Source organism: Ovis aries, chromosome 16 (genome assembly GCF_016772045.2).
Source record: "Ovis aries strain OAR_USU_Benz2616 breed Rambouillet chromosome 16, ARS-UI_Ramb_v3.0, whole genome shotgun sequence".
NCBI classification, from domain to species: Eukaryota; Metazoa; Chordata; class Mammalia; order Artiodactyla; family Bovidae; genus Ovis; species Ovis aries.
In genome coordinates, this window is record NC_056069.1 from 10018539 (window position 1) to 10045001 (window position 26463).

At 41.4% G+C, this 26463-nt stretch overlaps 1 protein-coding gene across 1 annotated transcript in view; it reads right to left on the reverse strand.

Annotated features, from left to right (window-relative positions):
• Nucleotides 1-22303: 22303 nt before the first annotated feature.
• MCCC2 (methylcrotonyl-CoA carboxylase subunit 2) overlaps nt 22304-26463 on the reverse strand; it is a 78802-nt gene continuing 74642 nt past the window's right edge. The window contains exon 17 of the mRNA XM_004016902.6: nt 22304-24912. Coding sequence (XP_004016951.1) covers nt 24795-24912 — 118 coding nt within the window. The 3' untranslated portion in view covers nt 22304-24794. The remainder of the gene's footprint in view (nt 24913-26463) is intronic.

Sequence of the window (26463 nt, forward strand, 5' to 3'; positions counted from 1 at the left end):
CAATATGCAAAATGACACTTCACTGAAATACCACTGTTTACAGCCCCATGTATATTGTCCCAAGGATATTCTGTGTTTCAACATACATACATAATTTTTATATAAAATGACATTATATTGTATATCCATTTCCATAAACTGTTATTGTCCACTAAAGACCCAGGAAATGTCTTTAAATGTATTTCTGTATTAAGCAGCTACATATGTGATTATATGGATGTACATATTTAACAACTGTTATTATCACCCCCGAAAAATAGGAAGGTTAAATAAAGACATTTTTGGAATAATGAAAGCTAAAAGAATTTGCGACTAGCAGATCTACGCTATGAACAAGCGTGAAAAGGAGTTTCTATGACTGAGGGAAAATCATTCCAGACAGAGGCTTACACATACACAAAGGAATGAAGTGCCTCAGATGGTAAATACATGAGTAAACAACTTTTTGTTGGTTTTTTTACATGTCTATAAAATATAATTTAAAATTTAAAACAAAAAGGAATAATAGTGTATCGCAGGTTTTGTAACAGGAGTAAAATTGAAAGATATGACAATAACAGCAAAAAAGGTGGCAGGAGAAAATGGAAGCAAACTCCGGCAGGTTCTTACATGATTCAGGAAGTGGTGTAATATTATTTGAAGTAAAATGTGATAAGATGTACATTGTAGACCTGTCAGCAACTGTCGTATAATTAAAACAAAAGTATGAAATAAGACAGCAATTATATGATTCCAATAACTGATATTTAAAGAGGGAGAGAACTTTCTTGAAATTAAAAGCTTTTACACAGCAAAAAAAAAAAAAAAGAAAAGACAGCCTACTGAGTGGAATAAAATACTTGCAAATGACATGACCAATAATGAATTAATAGTCAATATATATAAACAGCTTATACAATTCAACATTAAAAAATCAAACAACCTGATTTAAAAATAGGCAGAAAACCTGAACAGATATTTTTCCAAAGCAGGCATGCAGGTGGCCAACAGGCACGTGAGAAGATGCTCAACATCTCTAATCATCAGGGAAATGCCAATCAAAACCACAATGAAAAAAGAATAAATATTATAAGACCATGTGGTTTATCACTGCACACCTGTCAGAATGGCTTGATAGCCAATGAGAATTTGCTGTATGACTCAGGGAACTCAGGCAGGGGCTCTATGACAATCTAGAAGGGTGGAATGGGGATGGAGTTGGGAGGGAGGTTTGGGAGGGAGGGGACATGGGCATACCTATGGCTGAACTTGATGATGTTTGACAGAAAGCCACAAAAATTCTCTGAAGCAATTATCCTTCAATAAAAAAATAAAGTAGAAAAAAAAACACACAAATACAAATGTTGACAAGGATATAGAGAAAAGAACCCTCGTACACTTGATGGGAAGGTAAACCGGTGTGGCACTATGGTAACCAGTATGGAGGTTTTTCAGAAAACTAAAACTAGAACTACCATGTGACTCAGCAATTCCACTCCTGGGTATGTATCTGAGAAAAAACAAAAACACTAATTCAAAAAGATATATACTCCCCAGTGTTCACAGCAGCATTATTTATAATTGCCAAGATACAGAAGCAACCTAAGTGGCCATCAGCAGATGAATGGACAAAGAAGATGCGGCGTGCACACACACGATGGAATCCTACTCAGTCATAAAAAGGAACAAAGTCTTGCCTTTTGCAGCAGTGTGGTTGGACTTAGAGGGCATTATACTTAGTGAAATAAGTCAGACATGGTATGACACGTACTACATGTAATCGCTTACATGGGGAATCTTAAAAATACAACAAACTAGCGAATATAACAAAAAAAAGCAGCAGGCTCGTAGAGGACAAATAGTAGTTACCAGTGTGGAGAAGGGGAAGAAGGGCATATAGGGGCTGGGAAGCAGGGTACAAACTATTGAGAGTAAGATTAACCAGAGAAGCTTGGGTCCTGAAGCTCTGACATTAATCACCTTTCTTTCTATTTTAACACTTTATCACCACTGAAGACCTTTTAGATTCACTTTTTAATACAGTTTCAGGTATGACAACCAAAGTGGAAGTCTGCTGGCATTTTTCAATATCAAGGGATCAATTTTTCTAAGATTCAGTTCCTTTTTGCATCCACAAAAGCATACAGAGACGAAACACAGCAACTTGGCCTTGAATGAGCCCTCCGGGAAAGCCAGCTGTTGTTGCCAAATACATCGGAACTCAGGTGGTGGAAATCAAACAGACTTTCTGAATCATCCCATTTTGTTGCCTGGAACCAGGCACAGCTCTGCACGTCTCTGACAAGTCCTCTTGTTCAGTGAGGTGCAGCCGGTGCCTTGCAGGCCTCTGGCAGCTGGGAAGTTTTTCAATGGTTCATCAATCTCAAAATATAGTTATCAGTCTAGACCCATCCCAGACTTCCTTTGTGGCTATGGGCAAAACACCTGACCGCCTAGAATCTTGCATTTGTCACTGGTAATTATCATATTAATTAAACGGAGCACTTGGGCCTTAATATATGCCCTGAATGGGCACTAAGTGACTATATTATACACATGTATAATATATGATACATATGTATAATTTAATAAATAATATATTATAAATAAATAATATATATTCACTTAATCCTCACAATAGATGATGAAACTGGGACAGAGAAACCTTGAGTAACTTGCCCTCAAACTACAAACCAAACAGTGGCAGAGCTGAGGCTTCAAAGCCAAGACTTGGCTCCAGCTCCTCACCTCCGTCCCACACAGCCTCTGGTCAAGGAAGGTGAAAATCTGAGTCAATACAAAATCAACTCACTTTTAGCCCCAGTTTCCAGGTGACAGTAGCCAAACACTGGGACAGAACGCAGTAACCTCGCTTCTTATCCATGTCCCTGCCACTAACTTGCTGCCCCCACAGCTTCCCCTTGACTGCTCCAAACGTCCGTCATGTAAGCACCTCCCCCGGGAGTGAGAGCCAGCCCCCTGTTGTCACTGCAGAGGGTCCATCTATGTGCTGGTCTCTTCTAGTGCTGGCACCTCAAGCCAAGTTGGCTTTTTTACCCGTAAGGAATGCATTCATCTGTTCATCCCCCCAATATTTATCAAGCACCTATTATGTGCCAGCCTGGGCACTGTGCCAGGACCTGGGAATACAGAGCTAGATAAACAAGAATAACTCGTGCCTGTGAAGAATATACAACTGAGTAAAGGAGACAGAGTGAACTCATAATTAACAGTTTGAAGAGGGAGAGAAAATAGGGAAATGTAACAGGAGAGCTGACATTTGAGCAGAAATTGGAGGGTGTAGTGGGAGTTTGTCAGTCAAACAAGCAGAATAAAATTCCAAGTTGAGGGCAAGCACATGCAAAGGCATGAAAATACACTGTTGGTGGGAATGAAGCTGGTACAGCCACGGTGCACTTTGCAGAACAGTATGGAGGTTCCTTAAAACCCAAAATTAGAGTTGCCATATGATCTAGCAGTTCCATCCCTGGGCATACACCCAGACAAAACTATAATTCAAGAAGATACACACAGCCCACTGTCCACAGCAGCAGGATTTACAACAGCCAAGACAGGGAAGCAACCTAAAAGTCCATCAACAGCTAAATGGATAGAGAAGATAATGTGATCCATATATATATGGAATATATATAATAAAATATTACACAGCCATTCAAAAGAATGAAATAATGCCATTTGCTGCAATATGAATGAACCAAGAGATTATCATAATAAGTGAAGTAAATCAGACAAACACCATGTGACATCACTTATATACGGAATCAAAAATATGATACAAATACGTTGAATGAAGTCAGATAGAGAAGGAGAAATACCATATGACATCCGTATAGGAGGAATCTGCAAGGAAATGATAAAAATGAACTTATTTACAAGACAGACTCACAGACTTCAAGAAGGAGCTTATGGTTGCCAGGTGGTGGGGGGAAAGATGAGAGGAAGGAATAGTTAGGGAGTTTGGGATGGGCATGGACACATGGCTATATTTAAAATGGATAATCTTCTGTAGCGCACATGGAACTCTGCTCAATGTTATGTGGCAGACTGGATGGGAGGAGGGTTTCAGAGAGAATAGACATATGAATATGTATGACTGGGTCCCTTCTTGGTTCACCTGAAACTATCACAACATTGATTATTAATTGGCTATACCCCAATTGATGCTTTTGAACTGTGGTGTTGCAGAAGACTCTTGAGAGTCCCTTGGACTGCAAGGAGATCCAACCAGTCCATCCTAAAGAAGACAAGTCCTGGGTGTTCATTGAAAGGACTGATGCTGAAGCTGAAACTCCGATACTTTCACCACCTCATGCTAAGAGTTGACTCATTGGAAAAGATCCTGATGCTGGGAGGGATTGGGGGCAGGAGGAGAAGGGGACGACAGAGGATGAGATGGTTCGATGGCATCACCAACTCAATGGACATGAGTTTGAGTGAATTCTGGGAGTTGGTGATGGACAGGGAGGCCTGGCGTGCTGCAATTCATGGGGTTGCAAAGAGTCGGACACAACTGAGCGTCTGAACTGAACTGAATACCCCAATTCAAACTAAAATTTTTAAAAATATGACACAAAAGAACTAATCTACAAACAGAAACAGATTCACAGACTTGTGATTGCCAGTGGAGTAGGGGGAAGGGGAGGGATGGATTGGGAATTTGGGACTAGTAGAGACAAATTATTATATACAGGATGGATAAACAATAAGGCCCTACTGTATAGCACAGGAAACTACATTCAATATCCCGTGAAAAATCAGAATGGAAAAGAATATGAAAAAGAATATATATATATATATATATATATGTATGTATGTATGTATGTATGTATGTATGTATGTATAACTGAGTCACTTAGCTGTACAACAGAAATTAACACAACATTGTAAATCAACTGTACTTCAATAAAATTTTTTAAAAGAGAAGGAAAGAGATTGGAAGGTTCCATGACTGTGGGATTATGGGCAAACGATGGCAGGACAGGAAGTCAGGTGAAAGAGATTAGGCAGCCTTTGACTGAAGAAGGTAAACTAAGCAACGATGTGGGTCTCCTCACCCCTTTACACACCAGGAAAGATGACAGGAAGCAGCGCAAGAGGAATAAGCTGACAACAACAAAGATATAGGAAGGGGCTCATCAGTGGTTGTATCAAGGTGGAAACCACACGAAATGGTGATTCATAAAGCACAGTAGATGACAGACATCCAAATTTGAGGTTTCCCAAAAGCAGATCCTGAGACAAAGACTTGCGTACAGTTAGTTTATTTGGGAGGTGATCCCTAAAAAGCGTAAGGAGGCAAACTGCAAAGAAAGGGTGAAAAATTCAGTAAAGTGCATGTTAATTTGCAGGTTTGTTGTGTGTCTGAACACTCAGTTGTGTTCCACTCTTTGCAACCCCTTGGCCTGTGGCCCGCCAGGCTCCTCTGTCCATGGAATTATGCAGGCAAGAATACTGGAGTGGGTTGCTATTTCCTTCTCCAGGGGATCTTCCCAACCCAGAGATCAAACCTGGGTCTTCTGCATTGCAGGCAGATTTTTTACCATCTGAACCACCAGAGAAGCCCAGTTTGAAGGTTGTTAGTAGTCCATCCTGGTGGGGATGTAATGAACCTCAGAATTGGAGTATTTATCCAACAAATTCCATCCCTCACTGGTTAAAGTTTGCCCCTGGAGGCTTAAAACTCCAGCACTTCCAGGTTGCCTGTATGCTGAGGCAAGCCCTCCTGGCCTAGGAGAAAGCTTCCATGCAGGGAGAGGCAGGTACCTGAAGTAGGAAGTTGGTGGTATCTACAGTGACAGACTTTATTTTCTTGAGCTCCAAAATCACTGCAGATGGTGATTACAGCCACAAAATTAAAAGACACTTGCTCCTTGGAAGAAAAGCTATGACAAACCTAGACAGCATATTAAAAAGCAAAGACATTACTTTGCTGACAAAGGTCTGTCTGGGCAAAGCTATGGTTTTTCCAGTAATCATGTATGGATGTGAGAGTTGGACTATAAAGAAAGCTGAGCACCGAAGAACTGATGCTTTTGAACTGTGGTGTTGGAAAAGAAAGAGTCCCTTGGACTGCAAGGAGAACAGATCAGTCAATCCTAAAGGAAATCAACCCTGAATAGGCATTGGAAGGACTGATGCTGAAGCTGACACTCCAATACTTTGGCCACCTGATGTGAAGAGCCAACTCACTGGAAAAGACCCGGATGCTGGGAAAGATTGAAGGCAGGAGAAGGGGATGACAGAGGACAAGACTATTGGATGACATCACCGACTCAATGGAGATGAGTTTGAGCAAGCTCCGGAAGATGGTGAAGAATAGGGAAGCCTGGCATGCTGCAGTCCATGGGGTTGCAAAGAGTTGGACATGACTGGGCGACTGAAGAACAACAGGGACTGGGACTGTGCGTAAATTCAGAGGCGATCTGCAGGGATGTAGTGTCAGGTGTCAGCAGCTTCTGCTAGGTACAATAGGCTCCAGACTCAGAATGGGTGAAGGACAGCAGGAATGGGGCAGGTATTAGCTGGAAACTAGCTGAAATTCAGCTCACCGAGCAAATGTTCTCTCACAACACCATGCGTGGCGGCTCTGCAGTCAGATCATTACCCTTCTTCTGCTCTATTATTCATCCAAAACTGAAAGATAATGAAGAGCGGTGATACCAGACTCAAGTATGCTTCCTCCAAAATCCGAAAAGGCCTGCCAAGCTGTGGACCTCATCTTACTGGTGGACAATGAAAGAGCAACTTGTCTCTCCCCCTGCAGGCGCTATTTCAACTGGACCCCCAGAAACTTCACTAGGGAGACAGACCCCTAAATGTTCACAGGCTTTATCTCCCACCCCAGGTTCACATATGTCTCATTAAGGCATCTTAAGTGTCTGCTTCTTCCTGATCACCAAATCTAATTAACTTGACATCAAAATAGTGGTGAATTATAATGCTGTGTGGAAAGTCAAAATAACCAAGGCTTTGGTGGACTGTGTTACAACAGAGGGCAGAACAGGTCGTGTAGACCTGAGGCAAGACTGGGGAAACACACCGTTGGTTCTTCCAGGTAAAAGCAAAATTGCTTCTGGTGATACTCAGAAATTGGTAAGGAGAAAAGGGCATTTTCTGGGTCAAAATCTGAATCCCAGATGCCTGTGTGCTAAGTCATTTCAGTTCTATCTGACTCTGTGCGACCCTACGCACTGTAACTTTCCAGGCTCCTCTCTCCATGGGATTCTTCAGGCAAGAATACTGAAGTGGGTTGCTATTTCCTTCTCCAGGGGATATTCCTGACCCAGGGATCGAACCTGGGTCTCCTGCATTGCAGGCAAACTCTCTACCATCTGAGCCACCAGAGAAGCCCCAAAAGGCAAAATAGGAAGGTTCAACGAGGACGCAGTAAGTGTCAGCAGCTCACGTCTCTCCCGTACTTGACAGCAGCTCTGCAGTTCTGCATGCCAGCTATTTCCTCCCGCGTCAGACTTTGCGCTTCTTTCCCTAATTATGGATCTCATGACAACAAGGAGAGGCTGGGGTGGGTCTTGATGACAACAGGCATCCTCTTGTAAGGAAACTTCCTTGAGTAAAATTATTACAGTCTTCAAGCTAGAGAATGCTTGTCTTCTCAGAGGCAGGGTAGCCTGCTTCCTCCGAGAGAAGTTTGGGGATTTCAGATTCTCAACTCTAAGTCCATAAGATATCCCCGTTCCAAGTCTTTTTTTTTTTTTTTTTTTTGGCTGTGCTGGGTCTTAATTGCAGCATTCAGGTTTTCCTTATTGCTGAACATGGGCTCTAGAGTACCCGGGCTCAGCCGCCGCAGTGCATGGGGCTCTAGAGTACACGGGCTCAGCCGTTGCAGTGCGTGGGGCTCTAGAGTACCCGGGCTCAGCCGCCGCAGTGCATGGGCTTTCCACTTGTGTTGCAGGCGCTTAGTTGTCCTGTGGCGTGTGGAATCTTAGTTCCCAGACCATGGATTGAAGCCACATCCCCTGCATTGGAAGGTGGATTCTTAACCACTGGCCCACCAGGGATGTTCCCCATTCCAAGTCTAAATATTTCATTCCTTCTCAATGGTTTCACTCTCACAAGAAAGACAGGTTTGTCATGCAAAGCTGTGAATTCAATGAAGTTTTGTATTTCACTTTCAACAAGATTGGCTCTGTGGCTATAAGAAACAAGAGATTATTTTAGGGCTGCTCTAGAAGCTCTCTGGTTCTCTATAACTAGAACTGAGAATTTAAACATCTAAGCTTTCTCCAAGTTCCCAGGAGACTCCATCCCAGGCTATGGTCCTCCGTAGCCATCATTGCTGCCACACTGGTCAAGGGCAACAGCCACTTGTTCCCGCCGACATTTACTTCCATAGGTGCTTCATCACAATTAACCACACATGAGATAGTTCAGAGGTTGAATTTGCCAGCAAATGGGTTTCAACACCAAGATTTACCAAAAAAATATATATATTTTTTCAATTTCATAGATTTTTGAGTTTTAAAACTGTAGACAAAAGATGACGAATCTGTGATAATATAACTATACTGGGAGGAGAAAAAAGAGGAGATGGGGATGGCTGTGTAGGTTGAGCTAAAAGTTTATTTTAGCAAGAATTAAACAGATTATTTCTAAAGCTAAAAAGCAAAGAAACTATTAATATAATCTTTTAAATAGGAATATCAGCTAAAGAACAAAATAGAAATGTTTTAAAGTGATTACTCCTATGGATAAAGGATGGATGAGAAAGGTGGATCCAGGGGACTGTTAGTACCTGCTTGTTCTATTTATTTCAACTGTTTGTGTTTTTTTTTTTGTTTTTTTTTTTTTAAGTTTAAAGAATTTAAGCCAAGCCCAGATCAGTCAGGGATGCCAAGGAAAGTCATGTTAGGTTTTATCCCTAAATGACAGGGAATCAACAAAAGTATTTAAGCAAGATAACAGCATGATGAAAAAATGTTTTAAGAAAGGTCGGGGGTCTGCAGTGTAAGGAGTGTACCATATGAACTCACTTACATATGGACTCTAAAAAAGTCAAACTCGAAAACCAGAAAGGATCAATAGAACGGTAGTGACCAGGGGCCGAATGGTGGGGGAAACGGGGAGGTGTTAGTGAAAGGGCACACAATTTCACTAGCAATAACTACATTCTGGAGACCAAATGCATGGCCTGTGACGACTGTTAATAATAATGTGCTGTATTCTTGAAATTTCCTAGGAGACTAGATCTTAAGTGTTCTCAACACACACACACAGACACATGGACACATTTGCACAAACACAGATGGTAACTATGTGAGGTGATGGGTATGTTAGCTCCATTGTTGCAACTGTTTCAACAATGTATACGTGTGTAGGAACATCATACTGTACAACGTAAATATATATATAGTAGTAGCAGTGTCAGTTGCTCGGTTGTGTCTGACTCTGTGAGACCCCACGAACTGTAGCCCTCCAGGCTCCTCCATCCATGGGATTCTCCAAGCAAGAATACTGGAAAGGGTTGCCATTCCCTTCTCCAGAGGCTCTTCCTCACCCAGGGATCAAACCCAGGTCTCCTGCACTGCAGGCAGATTCTTTACCATTTGAGTACGGGGAAGCTCTTTAAATATATATAACTTTTGTCAGTTGTACACAATAAAACTAAAAATATATATATATTTAATGTAAGAAAAAAAGATCATATCAGAGGCCTAAAGGAAGGTGGGGCACAGGAGTGTATCAAGACTAGTCAGAGGGGAATTTTCCGCACCCATAGTTCTCATAGCTGAATAGTTCAGAACCTACTTCACTTGCGATTCCTAGTTCCAACAGTGAGAATATATAAACTCACCCCTCATACAGCTTTCATATGGTCAGACAGCACACCAATGAAGGCTGTTTCTTAATCTATTCTATTAGTTATCATTATTACGTTGGGGTATATTATTACGTTAGGGTATAAATAGTTAATCAATCCTGAATATTCATTGGAAGGACTCATGCTGAAGCTGAAGCTTCAATACTTTGGCCACCTGATGCAAAGAGCTGACTCATTAGAAAAGACCTTGATGTTGGGAAAGATTGACGGCAGGAGGAAAAGGGGATGACAGAGGATGAGACAGTTGGAAGGCACCACCGACTCGATGGAAATGAGTTTGAGCAAGCTCCAGGAGTTGGTGATGGACAGGGAGGCCTGGCTTGCTGGAGTCCATGGGTACAAAGAGTCGGACAAGACTGAGCAACTGAATAACAACATGAAGAGCTATATACGGCCCCGTATTGTACTGAGGCCCAATCTAGAGGATTAGCAGAAAAAGTCTTCCACTAAGAATCAAAGAGTCAAGGTGGATGCCTGGTACTTAATGGCCATGGGATAAAGGTGTGGACAGAACAAGGATCTGAATGGCATGCTTCAGATGCCCCAGGTACTCCCATGCCCACTCAGTTCCCTGCTGGCATGTGTGAGTGAGACTTGGAGAGGGAGATAACCAAGAGTTAATGTACTCAGTCTTTAAACTGACCCTGAATTTGCAAATATTTGAAAATACTACCCATTAAATTTTAACCCATATATATATATAGTATGGATGGATGAAGAGAGGAGGGAAGAGCTTCAGAATGGTGATTCTGTGGCTCAGTGATGAGACCAAAGATCCTTTCAACCTGCTCTGCCACACTCAACATTAGCTTCATTCTCTGACAAGACACAAACAGTCTCCAATGCCAGAGCCACGTCCCCACAAGACAAGATCCAGAAGAAAGAGATCAAATTTCTGGCTTTTCTCTGGAGCAGAGAAACATTTCCTAGAACCACCCCTCTACAGACTTCCTCCCATACCAATTCCTGGGCCAATAGCTGAGAAAGAGACTGGGAAACCTTTAAACCAGACAAGCCCACCTGGAGCCAAGGGTTGACAGGGCTTACCTGAGGCATGTGGATGCATTCATCGGTATGAATAATTGAAGAAAAAACAAATAGAGGAGAGAAGAGAGAAGCCTGGAGAGAAGAGAGTGGCCTGGACACTGGGCAGACATCCACTAGCATCCATTACAACATCTACATGGGAAAACTGGCTTATGGGGTCAGGAAATCAAACTATACTAACTGGTAATTTTGTTCAAAATCAGTAGAGAAAATATCCTGATTTCTGAAAGTTAAGGAAAGAAAATGCTAACAGTAAGGACATAAGACCCACAACAAAGTATTTCTAATAATCTCACAGAAGTCTGGGAGAACACTTGACCTCCACGATCTCAGCTCTCAAGAAGCCTCCAAGAATCCAGGCGGCACAGGAAGGTACCGATGCAGAACCCACGAATGTCTGAATGAATAATTACATGCCATATCATAGCATGTATCAAGCACTTGCTCTACATTAAGCACTTTACATGCATTAACACACAAAATGCTCATAAAAACTCAGTGAGGAGTTATCTAAGATGAAGAAAATGAAGCTCAGATAGGTTGTTACTCGCTCAGCTTCATAATCCTAGTAATGAGAAAGACAAGAAACAAACTCAAATTTATTTGATTCTGAAGCTCATGCTCTTAGTCATTCATCTACAATAGTTTCTAGAAAAATGGAGGAATTAAACTAGACAAGTTAAACCATGGTCTATACCAAAAGTTCTGAAGAATTCTAATGTAGTTTTGGTAGCATGCTTTATCTATTTGGAGAAGGAAATGGCACCCCACTCCAGTACTCTTGCCTGGAAAATCCCATGAATGGAGGATGGTGGTAGGCTACAGTCCATGGGATCACAAAGAGTCGGACACGACCAAGTGACTTTTTTTTTTAATCCATTTTCACTTAAGTAACCTTTCCTAAATACCCACTCTGCTCTTATACATCACCTAGGTCACCCAGCCAACCAGCACGAGCATTCCCTGCTGTCTTCTACTAAAGTGTGGTCCACAAATCAGAAGTCTTGGCATCAGTAAAAGCTCGATAGAAACGCAGAGTCACAGACCCTACCCCTAACTTAGTAGACTAGAACTGTATTTTAATAAGATCCTCAGGCAATTCATGTGGGAGACCTGGGTTCCATCCCTGGGTTGGGAAGATCCCCTGGAGAAGGGAACAGCTACTCTCTCTGGTATTCTGGCCTGGAGAATTCCATAGACTGTAGTCCATGGGGTCACAAAGAGTCGGACACGACTGAGCAACTTTCACTCACTCAGGCGATTTACATGCACATTAAAGTTTGAATTACTGCTCTATAGCATCCCCGACATCTGGGCTCCTCTAATTTTTCCTGGGGACAGCTAATTCCATAACAACACAGCTCCCACTGTTATTAAATTCTTACTAAAGTTTCTCTGATCATTCTACTCCTTCCCCCAATCTGCCATCTCAACTTACACATGAGAACTCTTCAGATTTTAGAAATACGTATTACATCCCGCCATGGTCCTCCTTCTCTAAGTGCCTTCAATGTTTTCCAGGTCACGCTGTTCATTTCCTTCATATCAGTGGTCCCTGATCTGATACGTGTATTGAATCACCTGAAAATACCCAGAGGTAGATCCTAGGCATCTGTGCTTTTTACATACTTACTCCCCAAGTTCAGCCAATAACTGCCTTGCATGCCCTCCAGTATCTTATTGATAATATTCTCCTTAGAATACAGCTTACAGAGCTGAAGACAATGACTTGTCTTAAATATAGGCATTATTATGTCCATAATGAGAGCAGCCTAAAATGTGACCAGCCTGAAGTGTGACTAGCTCTTGTAAGGGGTCTCATCACACTATTAACCCTTATCAAGTCTGTAAATAACCAAAACCTCCAGGCCTTTTTTCCTCCTATGAACTGCTACAGTCAGATTTCCCCAGTTCTACACACCAGCTTTTTATTCTCCTTTAGAATTAGATGTAGGGCTATGTACTTTTTACTCTTAGATATCCTCTTGTTGTTTTAACCCCTTAATTTCACCTGCCACGAGTCCTAAATCTTTAGTCCATCCTTTATTGGATGGCAATGAATGGACTGTGAAGAGTTGGACTCTAGCATTAGGCATGCTTGGATACAATCAGATTTATTTTATTGAGACAAATGACTCAAATAGCTCAGCACAAGTCCTGACAAGAAATGTTTGTGCGCTGTATTTGTTGAATGAATTAATGAGGTAATGACTGATAGCAGTGATAACCAGGGAGACTGGTTAGGAGGCTCTCGTACTGATTTAAATATGAATGGATGGTCTGAATTGAGATTGGTGCAGTGATAAACAAGGAAGATTTAGGGAGCTATGGAGAGGTGTAATCAATAATATTTATTGGACAAGAATAAGAATGTCAGGGTAAGCAAGAGGGAAGAATCTCAACGACACCCATGCGTCTAAACTGAGCAACTAGGAAGAAGCTGGTTCCTGGCCCAAGACCAACCCAGATCCTACCTCTGACCATCCCACATGATTGCCTAAAGGCTCCAGGGAAACAGAAATGTTCTCTATCACCTGTGCGTGTGTTTAATTGAAATGGGGCTGATGACTTTATGGACCTAACTCAATTGTGACACAGACAGAATTGATTAAAAATAATCTCCGGATAACCTTGAAGACCTTATGCTAAGTGAAATAAACCAGACACAAAAGAACAGACACTGTGTGACTCCACTTACATAAGATACCGAATACAGGCAAATTCATAGAGACAGAAAATAGAAGGGCCTGGGGGAAAGGGAAGAATGGCAATTATTTTTTAATGAATACAGAGCCTCAGTTTGGGGTGATGAAAAAGTTCTGGAAATGCACAGTGGTGGTGGTGGCGGCACAACAATGTAAATTAACTAATTCCACTGAATTGGACACCTAAGAATAGGGACAATGGGAAATTTTTGATGTATATTTTGCTGCAATGAAAAATGTTTTAAATGTACCTCAAGTAATCAACCACTGATGTTGATGAACATTCCACTTTTGTTCTAGTTACGGTTGGTTGGGAGTGAGGAACTGACAAAGTCCTGAGAGACTTAAACCTTCTGTTTAATTTACTGTGAAGTTACAGCGAAGGCACTAAGGCATAAAGGGCCAACTCAGTAAACACTTCCGTGGAAGCAGACTGTCAGCTGCTGTGATGGCCCATGATGTAGAATACTTCTGTTCTTACTGGGTTTTGCTCTGATCTCACTTCTTTCCATCACCTTGAATAAATCTCATAGCAACTTTTACCTACTGATAAACACTTTCAGCAAATAGCCTGAAATGAGGTACATATAGAAGCCAAGTAGGCCTTCTGAAGCATCACTACGAACAAAGATAGTGGAGGTGATGGAATTCCAGTTGAGCTATTTCAAATCCTGAAAGATGATGCTGTGAAAGCGCTACACTCAATATGCCAGCAAATTTGGAAAACTCAACAGTGACGACAGAACTGGAAAAGGTCAGTTTTCATTCCAATCTCAAAGAAAGGCAGTGCCAAAGAATGCTCAAACTACCAATCCCAGGGACAGGGGAGCCTAGTGGACTGCCGTCTATGGGGTCACACAGAGTCGGACACGACTGAAGCGATTTAGCAGCAGCAGCAGCACATATTAGCAAAGTAATGCTCAAAATTCTCCAAGCCAAGCCCCAACAGTACATGAACCATGAACTTCCAGAAATTCAAGCTGGATTTAGAAAAGGCAGAGGAACCAGAGATCAAACTGCCAATATCCGTTGAATCATCGAAAAAGCGAGAGAGTTCCAAAAAAACATCTACTTCTGCTTCATTGACTATGCCAAAGCCTTTGACTGTGAGGATCACAGCACACTGTGGAAAATTATGAGAGAGATGGGAATACCAGACCACCTGACCTGCCTCCTGAGAAACCTGCATGCAGGTCAAGAAGCAACAGTTAGAACTGGACATGGAACACAGACTGGTTCCAAATAGGAAAAGGAATACGTCAAGGCTGTATATTGTCACCCCTGCTTATTTAACTTATATGCAGAGTACATTATGAGAAACGCTGGGCTGGAAGAAGCACAAGCTGGAATCAAGATTGCCAGGAGAAATATCAATAACCTCAGATATGCAGATGACACCACCCTTATGGCAGAAAGTGAAGAAGAACTAAAGAGTCTCTTGAGGAAAGTGAAAGAGGAGAGTGAAAAAATTGGCTTAAAACTCAACATTCAAAATACTAAGATCATGGCATCTGATCCCATCACTTCATGGGAAACAGATGGGGAAACAGTGGAACTAGTGAGAGACTTTATTTTTGGGGGCTCCAAAATCATTGCAGATGGTGACTGCAGCCATGAAATTAAAAGACGCTTGCTCCTTGGAAGAAAAGTTATGACCAACCTAGATAGCATATTCAAAAGCAGAGACATTACTTTTCCAACAAAGGTCCATCTAGTCAAAGCTTTGGTTTTTCCAGTAGTCATGTATGGATGTGAGAGTTGGACTATAAAGAAAGCTGAGCGCCAAAGAATTGATGCTTTTAAACTATGGTGTTAGAGAAGACTCTTGAGAGTCCCTGGGACTGCAAGGAGATCCAACCAGTCAGTCCTAAAGGAAATCAGTCCTGAATACTCACTGGAAGGAGTGATGCTGAAGCTGAAACTCCAATACTTTGGCCACCTGATATAAAGAACTGACTCATTTGAAAAGACCCTGATGCTGGGAATGATTGAGGGTGGGAGGAGAAGGGGACGACAGAGGATGAGATGGCTGGATGGCATCACCGACTCAATGGACATGAGTTTGGGTGGACTCCAGGATTTGGTGATGGACAGGGAGGCCTGGCGTGCTGCAGTTCAGCAGGTCCCAAAGAGTTGGACAGGACTGAGTGACTGAACTGAACTGAAACACTTTCAGCAAATAGCCTGAAATGAGGTACATATAGAAGTCAAAATAAGGCAAGGTTTTATCTGGGTTGTAAGCAAATACCTAACAAAAAATGTATATACAATCTTAAATTTCAGGTTTTAAATTTATGAAAGTGTCTTGAGATGAACAGTGGCTCATTTTGAAATCTCCTGATCTAGCCCTGTGAAGTGACTCTCAGCCTGGGTCACACACTGGAATCACTTGAGGGAGTTTTACAAATTGCCAATACGTGCATCTGAACCTGAAAGATTTAGTTATCTGGAGTCCAGCCTGTGCATCAGAATTTTTATAACCTGAGCTCCTTGGGTGATTATGTTCAGCCACTGGCTTAGAAAGTAAGACAAATTCCCTGCATCCTGAAAATGAGAAATGGAGAGAAATGTATCTAACTGAAAACCTGAGAGAGTGATCATATCATCAAAGTAGAAATTGATATAAGAATCCTAAACCTTTAGAAGGAACTTCAAGATAGCCTTGGCGTAGGTAAAGGCAACATACTCCAGTATTCTTGCCTGGGGAATCCCATGGACAGAGGAGCCTGGCAAGCTACAGTCCATAGGGTCCCAAGGAGCTGGACACGACGGAGCGTGCATGCACTCAGGATAGTCTAGGTGGTCAGTGGGTCTCAACACGGGACACCCAGACCAGCAACATCTGAAGCCACAGGAAATGTGTTAGAAAAAGCATATTACAGGGCCCACTCCAGACCTGTGGAAAAAAAATCTAAGGTGGAGCCCAGCTACCTGAGTTTTAAGAGGCCCTCAACGCCATTCCTGAGAAGGCAATGGCACCCCTCTCCAGTCCTCTTGCCTGGAAAATCCCAAGGACAGAGGAGCCTGGTAGGCTGCAGTCCATGAGGTCACCAAGAGTTGGACACGACTGAGCGACTTCACTTTGACTTTTCACTTTCATGCATTGGAGAAGGAAACGGCAACCCACTCCAGTGTTCTTGCCTGGAGAATCCCAGGGATGGCGGAGCCTGGTGGGCTGCCGTCTGTGGGGTCGCACAGAGTCGGACACGACTGAAGCGACTTAGCAGCAGCAGCAGCAGCAAGGCCATTCAGCTATCAGCTGAAATTGAGAACCATTGTTCAAGAGCAGTTACCGGGAGTTTTAAACAATATCCCATCACACTTCAAAGATTCTGATACAGGGGTTTTTCTTTTTGAAACTCAACTGATTTTACTGTAAAACTGGGATGGGAAACCACTTATTTAGCCCCGCCCCTGTATTAAGAGATAAGGAAAAAATAACCCAAGATCAGACTGCTAGTTAGTACCACCAGCTGGAAAAGACCACAAATCTTTTGATTCCAAATTGAGCTCTCTGTCTATCAGCCAATTTATGTTCTTCTACGCAGGATGCTAGATTCAGTCTGGTATAGATTTAAACTGTGACTCAGTTTGAAGACTTCATTGTCCCTCACAGGGCTCAGTTCTAGGAAACTGATCTTCTGGTTACGGTTCCTATATCCCTCATGATGGAAAATGAAAGTTAGGCCATGTTAAAATCAACACAAAGTAGGGGAAAAATAAAATTTAAATACCATTGAGTGTGTGCATGCGTGCTAAGTTGCTTCAGTCCTGTCTGAGTCTTTGCGACCCTATGGACTGAAGGCTGCCAGGCTCCTCTGTCCATGGGATTCTCCAGGCAAGAATACTGGAGCGGGTTGCCATTTCCTCCTCCAGGGGATCTTCCTGACTCAGGGATCGACCAAAGGATCAAACCTTACATCTCCTGCATTGGCAGGCGAGTTCTTTACGAGCACTCCAAAATAAAAACAGGAACCTTACAAATACTTGCAAACAAGCATATAATAAATGAAAAGTGTTTACATTTCAAAATGGATTGTGGAAAATCTATTTACCATTCATATAAGACCAGCACTTTGATCTTCAGGCTACCAAAAGTCCACTGAAGCCTACCTAAGAAGTTACTTTGTCTCTTTGTGAAGTGGAAGTGTTACTCACGCAGCCCTGCCAACTCTTTGCAACCCCAGGGAATGTAGCCTGGAGTTTCTGGCAAAAATTTCTAGCAAAAGTAAGTACAGCAAGGCCCCATTCTTGTGCAGCAGTGAGACTGTGACATGGGAGGGTCTTTCCACCTGCTCAGTACCCCTCCAGCTCCTCCTGCACCTTCCCAGACCTTCCCTCCCAGACCTTGCCTCCTCGGCCCACTTGCCCTAGTACTGGCAGAGATATGGGGCACCTGGGGAGGGAAAAAGAAAACAGACCTCCGGAAAAGGAAGGAAAACAACTAGTACTAGGCCAGAGAGGCTGATTTTGGTCCCCTGTGATCTTCCCCAAGTTCCCACAATGTTTTAGTAGCAGAACTAGGACTGAACTGGTCTTCTCCCAGTCCTTTCCAGCCTAGCGTTCTTTCCACGAGCATGACACCTCCCATGCATTTATGCTGTCTTCACAACTTGTTGCTGATGTGACTCTCTCACCTACACACAACTTTTAAGAATTAAAGGAAACATTTGTTTTGTAAACCATTTGATTCTACTGGAAGCTATTTCAGCATCTGAAAGTCCCAGAGTCATCCTTATATCCAGCAATACTTCTACCATAAATGTACATTTATAGAGCACAGTTTACTAACATGCCTTAAAAAGCTTGATCTAACGTATACCTTGATCTACAATTCCACTACTAGGAGTTTGCACTAATAATCATAGCCTTATAAACTACAAGGTATTTGTTGCAGCATCGTCTATAATAGAGGGCATCCAGAAACAACCTAAGTGCCAAGAGTACGGCAGTGGTTAAATCAAACAGGGCGTCTACACAAAGCAGTACCAGGAACCATCAAGATTATTGTAGTGGGGATAGTAAATGACATAAAAACATGTCAACAGGGTCACATTCCATTAAGTGAAAATGCAGACTGCAGAATAAGTTTTTCTGTGAAAAAAAATTCCCACAGATAGAAAAAAAGACAACAGTATACGGGAAATTATGAATAGCAGTTATCTCTGGGTGGTGAAGTTACGGAGAACTTTCACTTCTTTTCTTCACTTGTCTTGAAGTTTTCTACAAATAACACTGTTGGGTTTTTAATTATAAATCCTTTTACAAGAAAAGTTATTTTTAATTATCATAGGAATGTGATGAATAGAGATATGGCTGAAAATGTTATCTTCTATAGAAATCTCTATATTGGTCCAAGTTCTCCAAAATTCTACTTGTTCACATCTTACAGTTAATATCTACTCAATAACACATTTAAAAGAATTCATTTCCTCCAGCGTACTTCTGACAAGTAGTTCTGGTCACGTTTTCTCTTCAGCAAGTTTTCCACTAAATCCCCACCTTCTAAGACCTTGTTCTCCCACAGACACTTCTCTCCCTTAACGTAAGGAGCAGCTCAAACCTGTGATGTGGGTCACCTTTGTGAAAGAAAAAGCTTCCAGACATGCTGAAATGCTGGCTGCCGCAGAAAACCAAACTGCCCTTCAGTCCAGTTCAGTCGCTCAGTCGTGTCCGACTCTTTGTGACCCCATGAATTGCAGCACGCCTGGCCTCCCTGTCCATCACCAACTCCCAGAGTTCTCTCAGATTCATGTCCATTGAGCTGGTGATGCCATCCAGCCATCTCATCCTCTGTCTTCCCCTTCTCCTCCTGTTCCCAATCCCTCCCAGCATCAGAGTCTTTTCCAATGAGTCAACTCTTCGCATGAGGTGGCCAAAGTATTGGAGTTTCAGCTTCAGCATAATGATCTCTGTTTCCAAGGCAAACCATTCAATTTCACAGTAATCCAAGTCTATGCCCCAACCAGTAATGCTGAAGAAGCTGAAGTTGAATGGTTCTATGAAGACCTACAAGACCTTTTAGAACACCCAAAAAAGATGTCCTTTTCTTTAAAGGGGACTGGAATGCAAAAGTAGGAAGTCAAGAAACACCTGGGATAACAGGCAAATTTGGCCTTGGAATGTGGAATGAAGCAGGGCAAAGGCTACTAAAGTTTTGCCAAGAGAACACACTGGTCATAGCAAACACCCTCTTCCAGCAACACAAGAGAAGACTCTACATATGGACATCACCAGATGGTCAACACCGAAATCAGATTGATTATATTCTTAGCAGACAAAGATGGACAAGCTCTATACAGTCAGCAAAAACAAGACCGGGGGCTGACTGTGGCTCAGATCAGGAACTCCTTATTGCCAAATTCAGACTTAAATTGAACAAAGTAGGGAAAACCACTAGACCATTCAGGTATGACCTAAATCAAATCCCTTATGATTATACAGTGGAAGTGAGAAATAGATTTAAGGGACTAGATCTGATAGATAGACTGCCTGATGAACTATGAACTGAGGTTTGTGACATTGTACAGGAGACAGGGATCAAGACCATCCCCATGGAAAAGAAAAGCAAAAAAAAAAAAAAAAAAATTGCCCTTGCCCTATGGTAAATTCCCCTCCTGAGTCAATTACACAGCTCTCTAGAATACTAACACATGTCATGTGTTTGCTATCATACGTAAGTCTACATTAAACTTTACAGATTGGGCAGATGGCCTCTAGAAGCTGAAATCAGCAAGGAATTGGATTTCCCCTCAAAGCCTTAGCAGGAATACAGCCCTGCCATTTTGATTAGTCTTCTGACCTCTAGAACTTTATGAGAATAATTCTGTTTTGTCAAGCCACTACAAAGCTACAAAGCAGCTATCTGGAATACTCGTTTGCAAGAACTATCAACACCTGAATGTAATACCAGCACTCAGTCCACGACAGTGAGTTAGAGAGAGAGCAACCACATGCCAAAGTCTGCCTGGTCGATCCTGTTTCTCATGGAATTATTAGCAGTAGGGCTCAGAGTGGCTGACCAATTATACAGTCACCTTGATTATAAGCCTCCTCACCTGGAACGCACCCTTGTTTACAAAGGTCAAAGGCAGACAGAAATTTCATTTAGCTCCAGAAATAACTTAATCCTTAACATCCTGACTCCAGATACAAGAGAATTCAAGGCACATTAAATAAAAAGTTATTTTAGTATTTTGTGAAAATGATGAAAACCAATGTCATCATTAAATATTAGTTGTATTTAATTGTACCATTTACACAGAAATGTTATAAATGACAGGAGATCATAAGTATAAATAGTTCATTTCTTTCATTTCTAAATATTGAATTTCAGAGCCAATCATTAAAAGATCCAGCTGTGGCCAGAGCACTCAACAATCATCTTTCCAGAACACCATCATCAATACACTTTACAACTAACAAGAACTCGGTGACCCTCTCCCACCATCCTAAAAGTCTTATTAATGATATCATTCAAACACCTGTTCTTGCCCCTGCAAAGGTAACGCCCTCTCTCTAGTCATGCCTTGCCTGCAGCCATGCACGTTTGGTAAATGATCAATTTTTCACGTGCACATTCACCAGTGCCTTCCGCTAGCATGACAAATCCTCACTTGAAAACATTTCCCTTGAAAACTGAAAAAGAGAAGTAATTTTGTCTCTTTCTCATTCTAGAAGTGCCCAGAAAGCCAACTTGAGAGCTGTGTATTTCTTAAGATTCGAAGAAACACTCAAAATTCTAAGACACTCATTATCCTAGCTGAAATTCATATTTTAATTACCAAAATGTTTAAACTCTCATTACAAAAAAGTAGTCTTTATGTGTGTTGACGGATGTGCTAAGTAACCACATTGTGGTAACCATTTCACAGTACGCAAGTGCATCAAACCATCACATTTATACCTTACACTTACATAATGCATATCAATTATACCTCAGTAATTGAAGGGCAGGCAAAAACTGCTGCTATTTTGGCAAAGCACTATAAATGCTTTTTATCTGATAAAATGAACAAAATAATTAAGTGTGGTGTTAGTGGTGACCGAGATCGTCCTAAAGAAAGGTAAAAACACTTCTAAAATAGCATGAATCTTTCTTTGCCTTATTGATGGGTCCTACAATGAAATACCAACTAGTCTTGATTTAAACAACAAAAAAAAATCAGTTTTCTCATAATTTTGTAAATTTCAACCAAAAATTTAATATAATTTACTATTTAAAAACACTCACTGTGTTCCTTTGCTGGTTTCCTTTCCTTTAGAGGGCAAGGAGAGAGGAGGAGATGCAGCCACTGGGAAGAGGCAGGTTTAAGGCAGGGAACTCACAGACCAGCATGGTGGCGGGGCCATACCAGGAGAGAGTCTCCCACCGGCTCTCTCACCAGAATCTTAGAAGTTATTATATAGAGTGCTTATCTGAGTTCAGTTCATGTATTTAGGCCAGATGGCCTCGGCAACATCTTACTTTCTCCACGCTGCTTTCGGCAAACTATGGGAATGGTGGGCAGTCGGGGGAGTGGGAAGGAGCCAATGATTGTCCCGTTTGAGGTCATGGGTCAACTGGCAGTCTCCTCCTTCACAGGACCTCCTCAAAACATTCATCTGAAAATGCAACTTACCTCTGAATTGTGATCTTCTATCTGTACACATCTCAGAGAACTAAACTGACTTCAGATACCCAATGCAGCCTAAACTGAACATCACGTACAAATGTTTGAAATATTAACTTTATTAGGAAAGCATTTCATAGTAGTATCAGATCATATAATCAATCACTTCATTTTAAATACAATTAAAATACGAACTTTTCATCCATTTGACACATATCTGGGCACCTACTAGTGCCAGGCATTGGGGACACAGGTCAAGCAGGAGGATCCCTGCTCTCACAGAGCTTACATTCTAACGGGAGGGCAATATATATATATATATATATATATATATTTTAATGCTTATATTTCTTATAAACACATTAAGTCAGAGGAAGAAAATGGTGTTCTACAAGAGCACATAACAGGTGTCTAACCCAACCCAGGGAAACCACAGAGATAAAAAGATAAGTGTTTAAGTAGAAGGGAGAAGAGTTCAGGCAGAGAGAACCTCATAGACTCTAAGAGGGGAAGGACTTTTTAGGTTCAAGGAATTATAAGAAGTCTAGAATGGGAGGCGTACCCAATGTGAAAAGAGGAGTCAAGGAGATGAGACTTAAGAAGTGATGATCAAGACCCATGGAGGGCATTAGGGGTTTGGCACTTCTAAGGGAACCAGTGAAAGATGCGAAGCAACGGGACAGATGTGCGCCTTAGCATGGCCATTCTAATTCCAGAGTGAGGCAGAGATAGGTAAGACTGGGTGCAGGTAGACTCCTTTTAAGCTCTGCACTGAAGGGCAAAAGTAGTGGAAGAATTCAAGAGATGGTCAGAGGCAAAATCAATTGAACACGAGGATCGAATTCTGAGGTTCCCTAAACCTGTCTGACACAGAGGTCTGGAGCTCAGGGGAGAGCTGTGTTAAGAACTGTCAACATAGGAATCATCCCCATTTAGACAGTAACTAAAGCCATAAGAAGGGCTGAAATGGCCAGACAGCATAAATGAAGCCATGAAAAGCACACACATTTAAGAATGAGGAAGAACAATATTCAGCCATAAAAAGAATAAAATCTTGCCATCTGCAACAAGATGAGTGGACCCTGAGGTCCACTATGCTAAGTGAAATAAATCAGAGAAAGAGGAACGCCATATCTAACTGATACGTGGAATCTAAACAACAAAACAAGCTTATACAGAACTGATTAGTGTTTGTGAGAGGGGAGAGGGGTGAGGGTGGACAAAATGACTGAAGAGGGTCAAAAGGTAGCATAGGTCCAGCTATAAAATACATAAGTCCTGGGGATGCAATGTACAGCATGGGGACTACAGTTAATAATGCTGTATTGCATATTTGAAATTTGTTAAACAAGTAAATCTTAAAAGTCCTCTTCACAAGAAAAAAAAACAGAAAAAATTTCGTAACTGTTCATGATGATGGATGATGATTAGACTTATTTTGGTGATCATTTTGTAGTGTACAGAAATATCCCATCATTATGTTGTACACCTGAAATTAATATGTTATATTCAATTATATCTCAGTTTAAAAAAAGAAAAAGGAAATGTGCCAGAGGCAGGGAGAAGAGGGAATGGGAGTTATTATTTAATAACAGAGCTTCAATTTGGGATGATGAAAAGTGCTGGAGATGGATGGTGGTGATGATTACCAACAACGTGATGTGCTTAACATCACAGAACCGCACACTTAAAAATGGTTAAAATGGTAAACTTTATGTTAGGTATATTTTGCCACAATTAAAAGAAAAAAAGAGACACTTTTGTGCTATTTGTATCTTTTAGAGTAAGAATGTATTCACATATTGCTAATGAAAAATCAAGACAAACGGTGAAGGGAAGGAGGAAAGAGCAGAGGAAGCGGGGCCTGCAAAGGAAACTGAACGGGGACCGGCAAGGAGGCCGGTAGGTTACAGCGTGGAAGCTCGAACAGCGCTGCGGGAAGGAAGTGTCTGACCCATGTGAATGCCCCAGGGAATTGAGTCAGGTAAAGCTGGAAAAAGACCCACTGGTTTCGGGAACATGGCAGTCAGTGGTGACCTTGGAGAGGAGGGCTGCTGACAGCAGAAACCAGAAAGTGAGAGGGTGAGGCGAGAATGGGTAGGAAAACAGAACCTAGGGTGCAGACGGCGAGAAGTCCAATGCTGTGGAGAGGAGGAGGACGGTGGCTGGAGGGGAAAGTAATAGATGCTTTTTTTAAAAAGTACATTAACATATCACCATGCATAATTGGCAAAGCAATCACTTTAGTGGAAATACAATTTTCTGTTTAAAATATCTCAATAATACCTGGAATTTACAGGTAACAGAACTCATACTTCTTAGGGCTTAGAAAGGATAACGCTAATTATTTCCTTCCTTCTAAGCATGGCGGAGTTGAGCCATAGAAAGCTTTTTCTAAGAGAATTTACAAGGAATGGCATTTCATCAGATAAATATCTTCACTGATTTTTTTTTAAAGGTAGAAAAGTACAATGCACTGTGTTAAGAAAACACTTACTATTAATAGCGACATGTTAAAAAAGTCTAAAATTTTAAGGCTACAAATATACTAAATTTCAGTACACGTCCAATAGAAGATGCTTTATATTCCAATCACATCCTCAAGATGCCGAAGTTAGTTTTCTGGATGGGTGCGTTGAGGGCAGCACTAAGGCTGAGACCCAGGACCAGCCTGGTGTCCACTGGATCGATAATCCCATCATCCCACAGCCTGAAAAAAGACCAAAAAATGAGTGATTGTGAATCCTGCCCCAAACACCCAGTTATACTCACAACGCCTCAAAGTGCCAAGGAGGTCTTTCTGCAGGTAATATATGGATCCCCTGATGAGCTTCTGTGTATTATAATCTCACAATAGCAACCATGATCAAGAACAGGAGAGAGGAAGGAAAGAAAAACGACTTGTCTCAGTCCCCACAGAATGTCAAGTTGAACTTGAGGCTTTAGGAGCAGCTTACTACAAGGAACCTCAGAATAAACCCTGGTTTTAAAATACTTTTATTTCATGAAAAGCTTTCTCATCCCTCCTCTGCCCACACAAGCATACAAACCAAAATGATATATTACTGCTATTATTATGGAGATCCATATAAACCAAGGTAAGAGTCTCCAACCAAAGTCCCCACTGAAAAACGTATAGTCCCCCAAACTCCTAAGAAACTATGAAAATTATTAATAGACTTCAGTCCATTTTATTAATAAAGTAAATATCTTTATATGTAGTTCTTTATTTTTTGCTACAATAGGAAAAGCAAGTAATGGTTTTAAACTGATTTCAGAAAAAAAATTTACAAGTAGATATCCTAGTTTGCTATTCATGGACAACCTCATATTTATACAGAAAAATGAATAAGAAATAATATTTTTTAAAGGTCATTAGTGGGTGTCAGTTTTGCTTTTTGTAAACAAACTGCCTTCAGTATCTAGACATAGCATCAACTATTAAACCATGCTTACATTGACAGACCATGAGTCAAATCTTTGCTCATAAAACATTCATAATAAGTACCCTAAAGTATCAACAAGCAATAAAAAAATTATTTTTGTAACCTGTTCAATTGACTATACACTCCCTCTGAAGCCTACATGCCTGTGTGCCTAGTCATGTCCAACTCTTAGCAACAACATGGACTGTAGCCCCTCACCAGGCTCCTCTGTCCATGGAATTCTCCAGGCAAGAATACTGGAGTGGGTTGCCATTTCCTTCTCCAGGGGATCTTCCCGAACCAGGGATTGAACCCGCATCTCCTGCATCAGCAGGTGGATTCTTTGCCACTCCACCACCTGGGAAGCCCCTTTTGGAACCTACAGCTGAGTAATATAGCAAGCACAATGATATCAAGGTTGCTCCAGGTAGGAGGTCCTTAATCAAATGTCTGGATAAGTTGGGATATAAAAACAACTGAGAAGAAGAAAATTGGCATGCTGTACAGGTAACATGTAAGGATAAGAAAAACACAGGAGGTTACAGCGCAGATGATGACAGAGCTCTCTGAAAAGACACATCTAGCCACATTAAAGCCTAAACAGATGAGGAAATTTATTAGTAAACTGAGATTTATCCAACTGAAGGAAAGTGCCATAAACTGGCTTGAAAATCCTTTCATCTTTGAAACAAAGGTGGTATATCCATGCCACCAACTGTTTTAACAGATCAAACATCTATAAATTAATAGAAAAACTTTAGTCTTCAATATTAAATCCCAGAGATAAGTCTAACTGGGCCATACGCTCTCCTGTCTTGAATATAATCCATTAATAA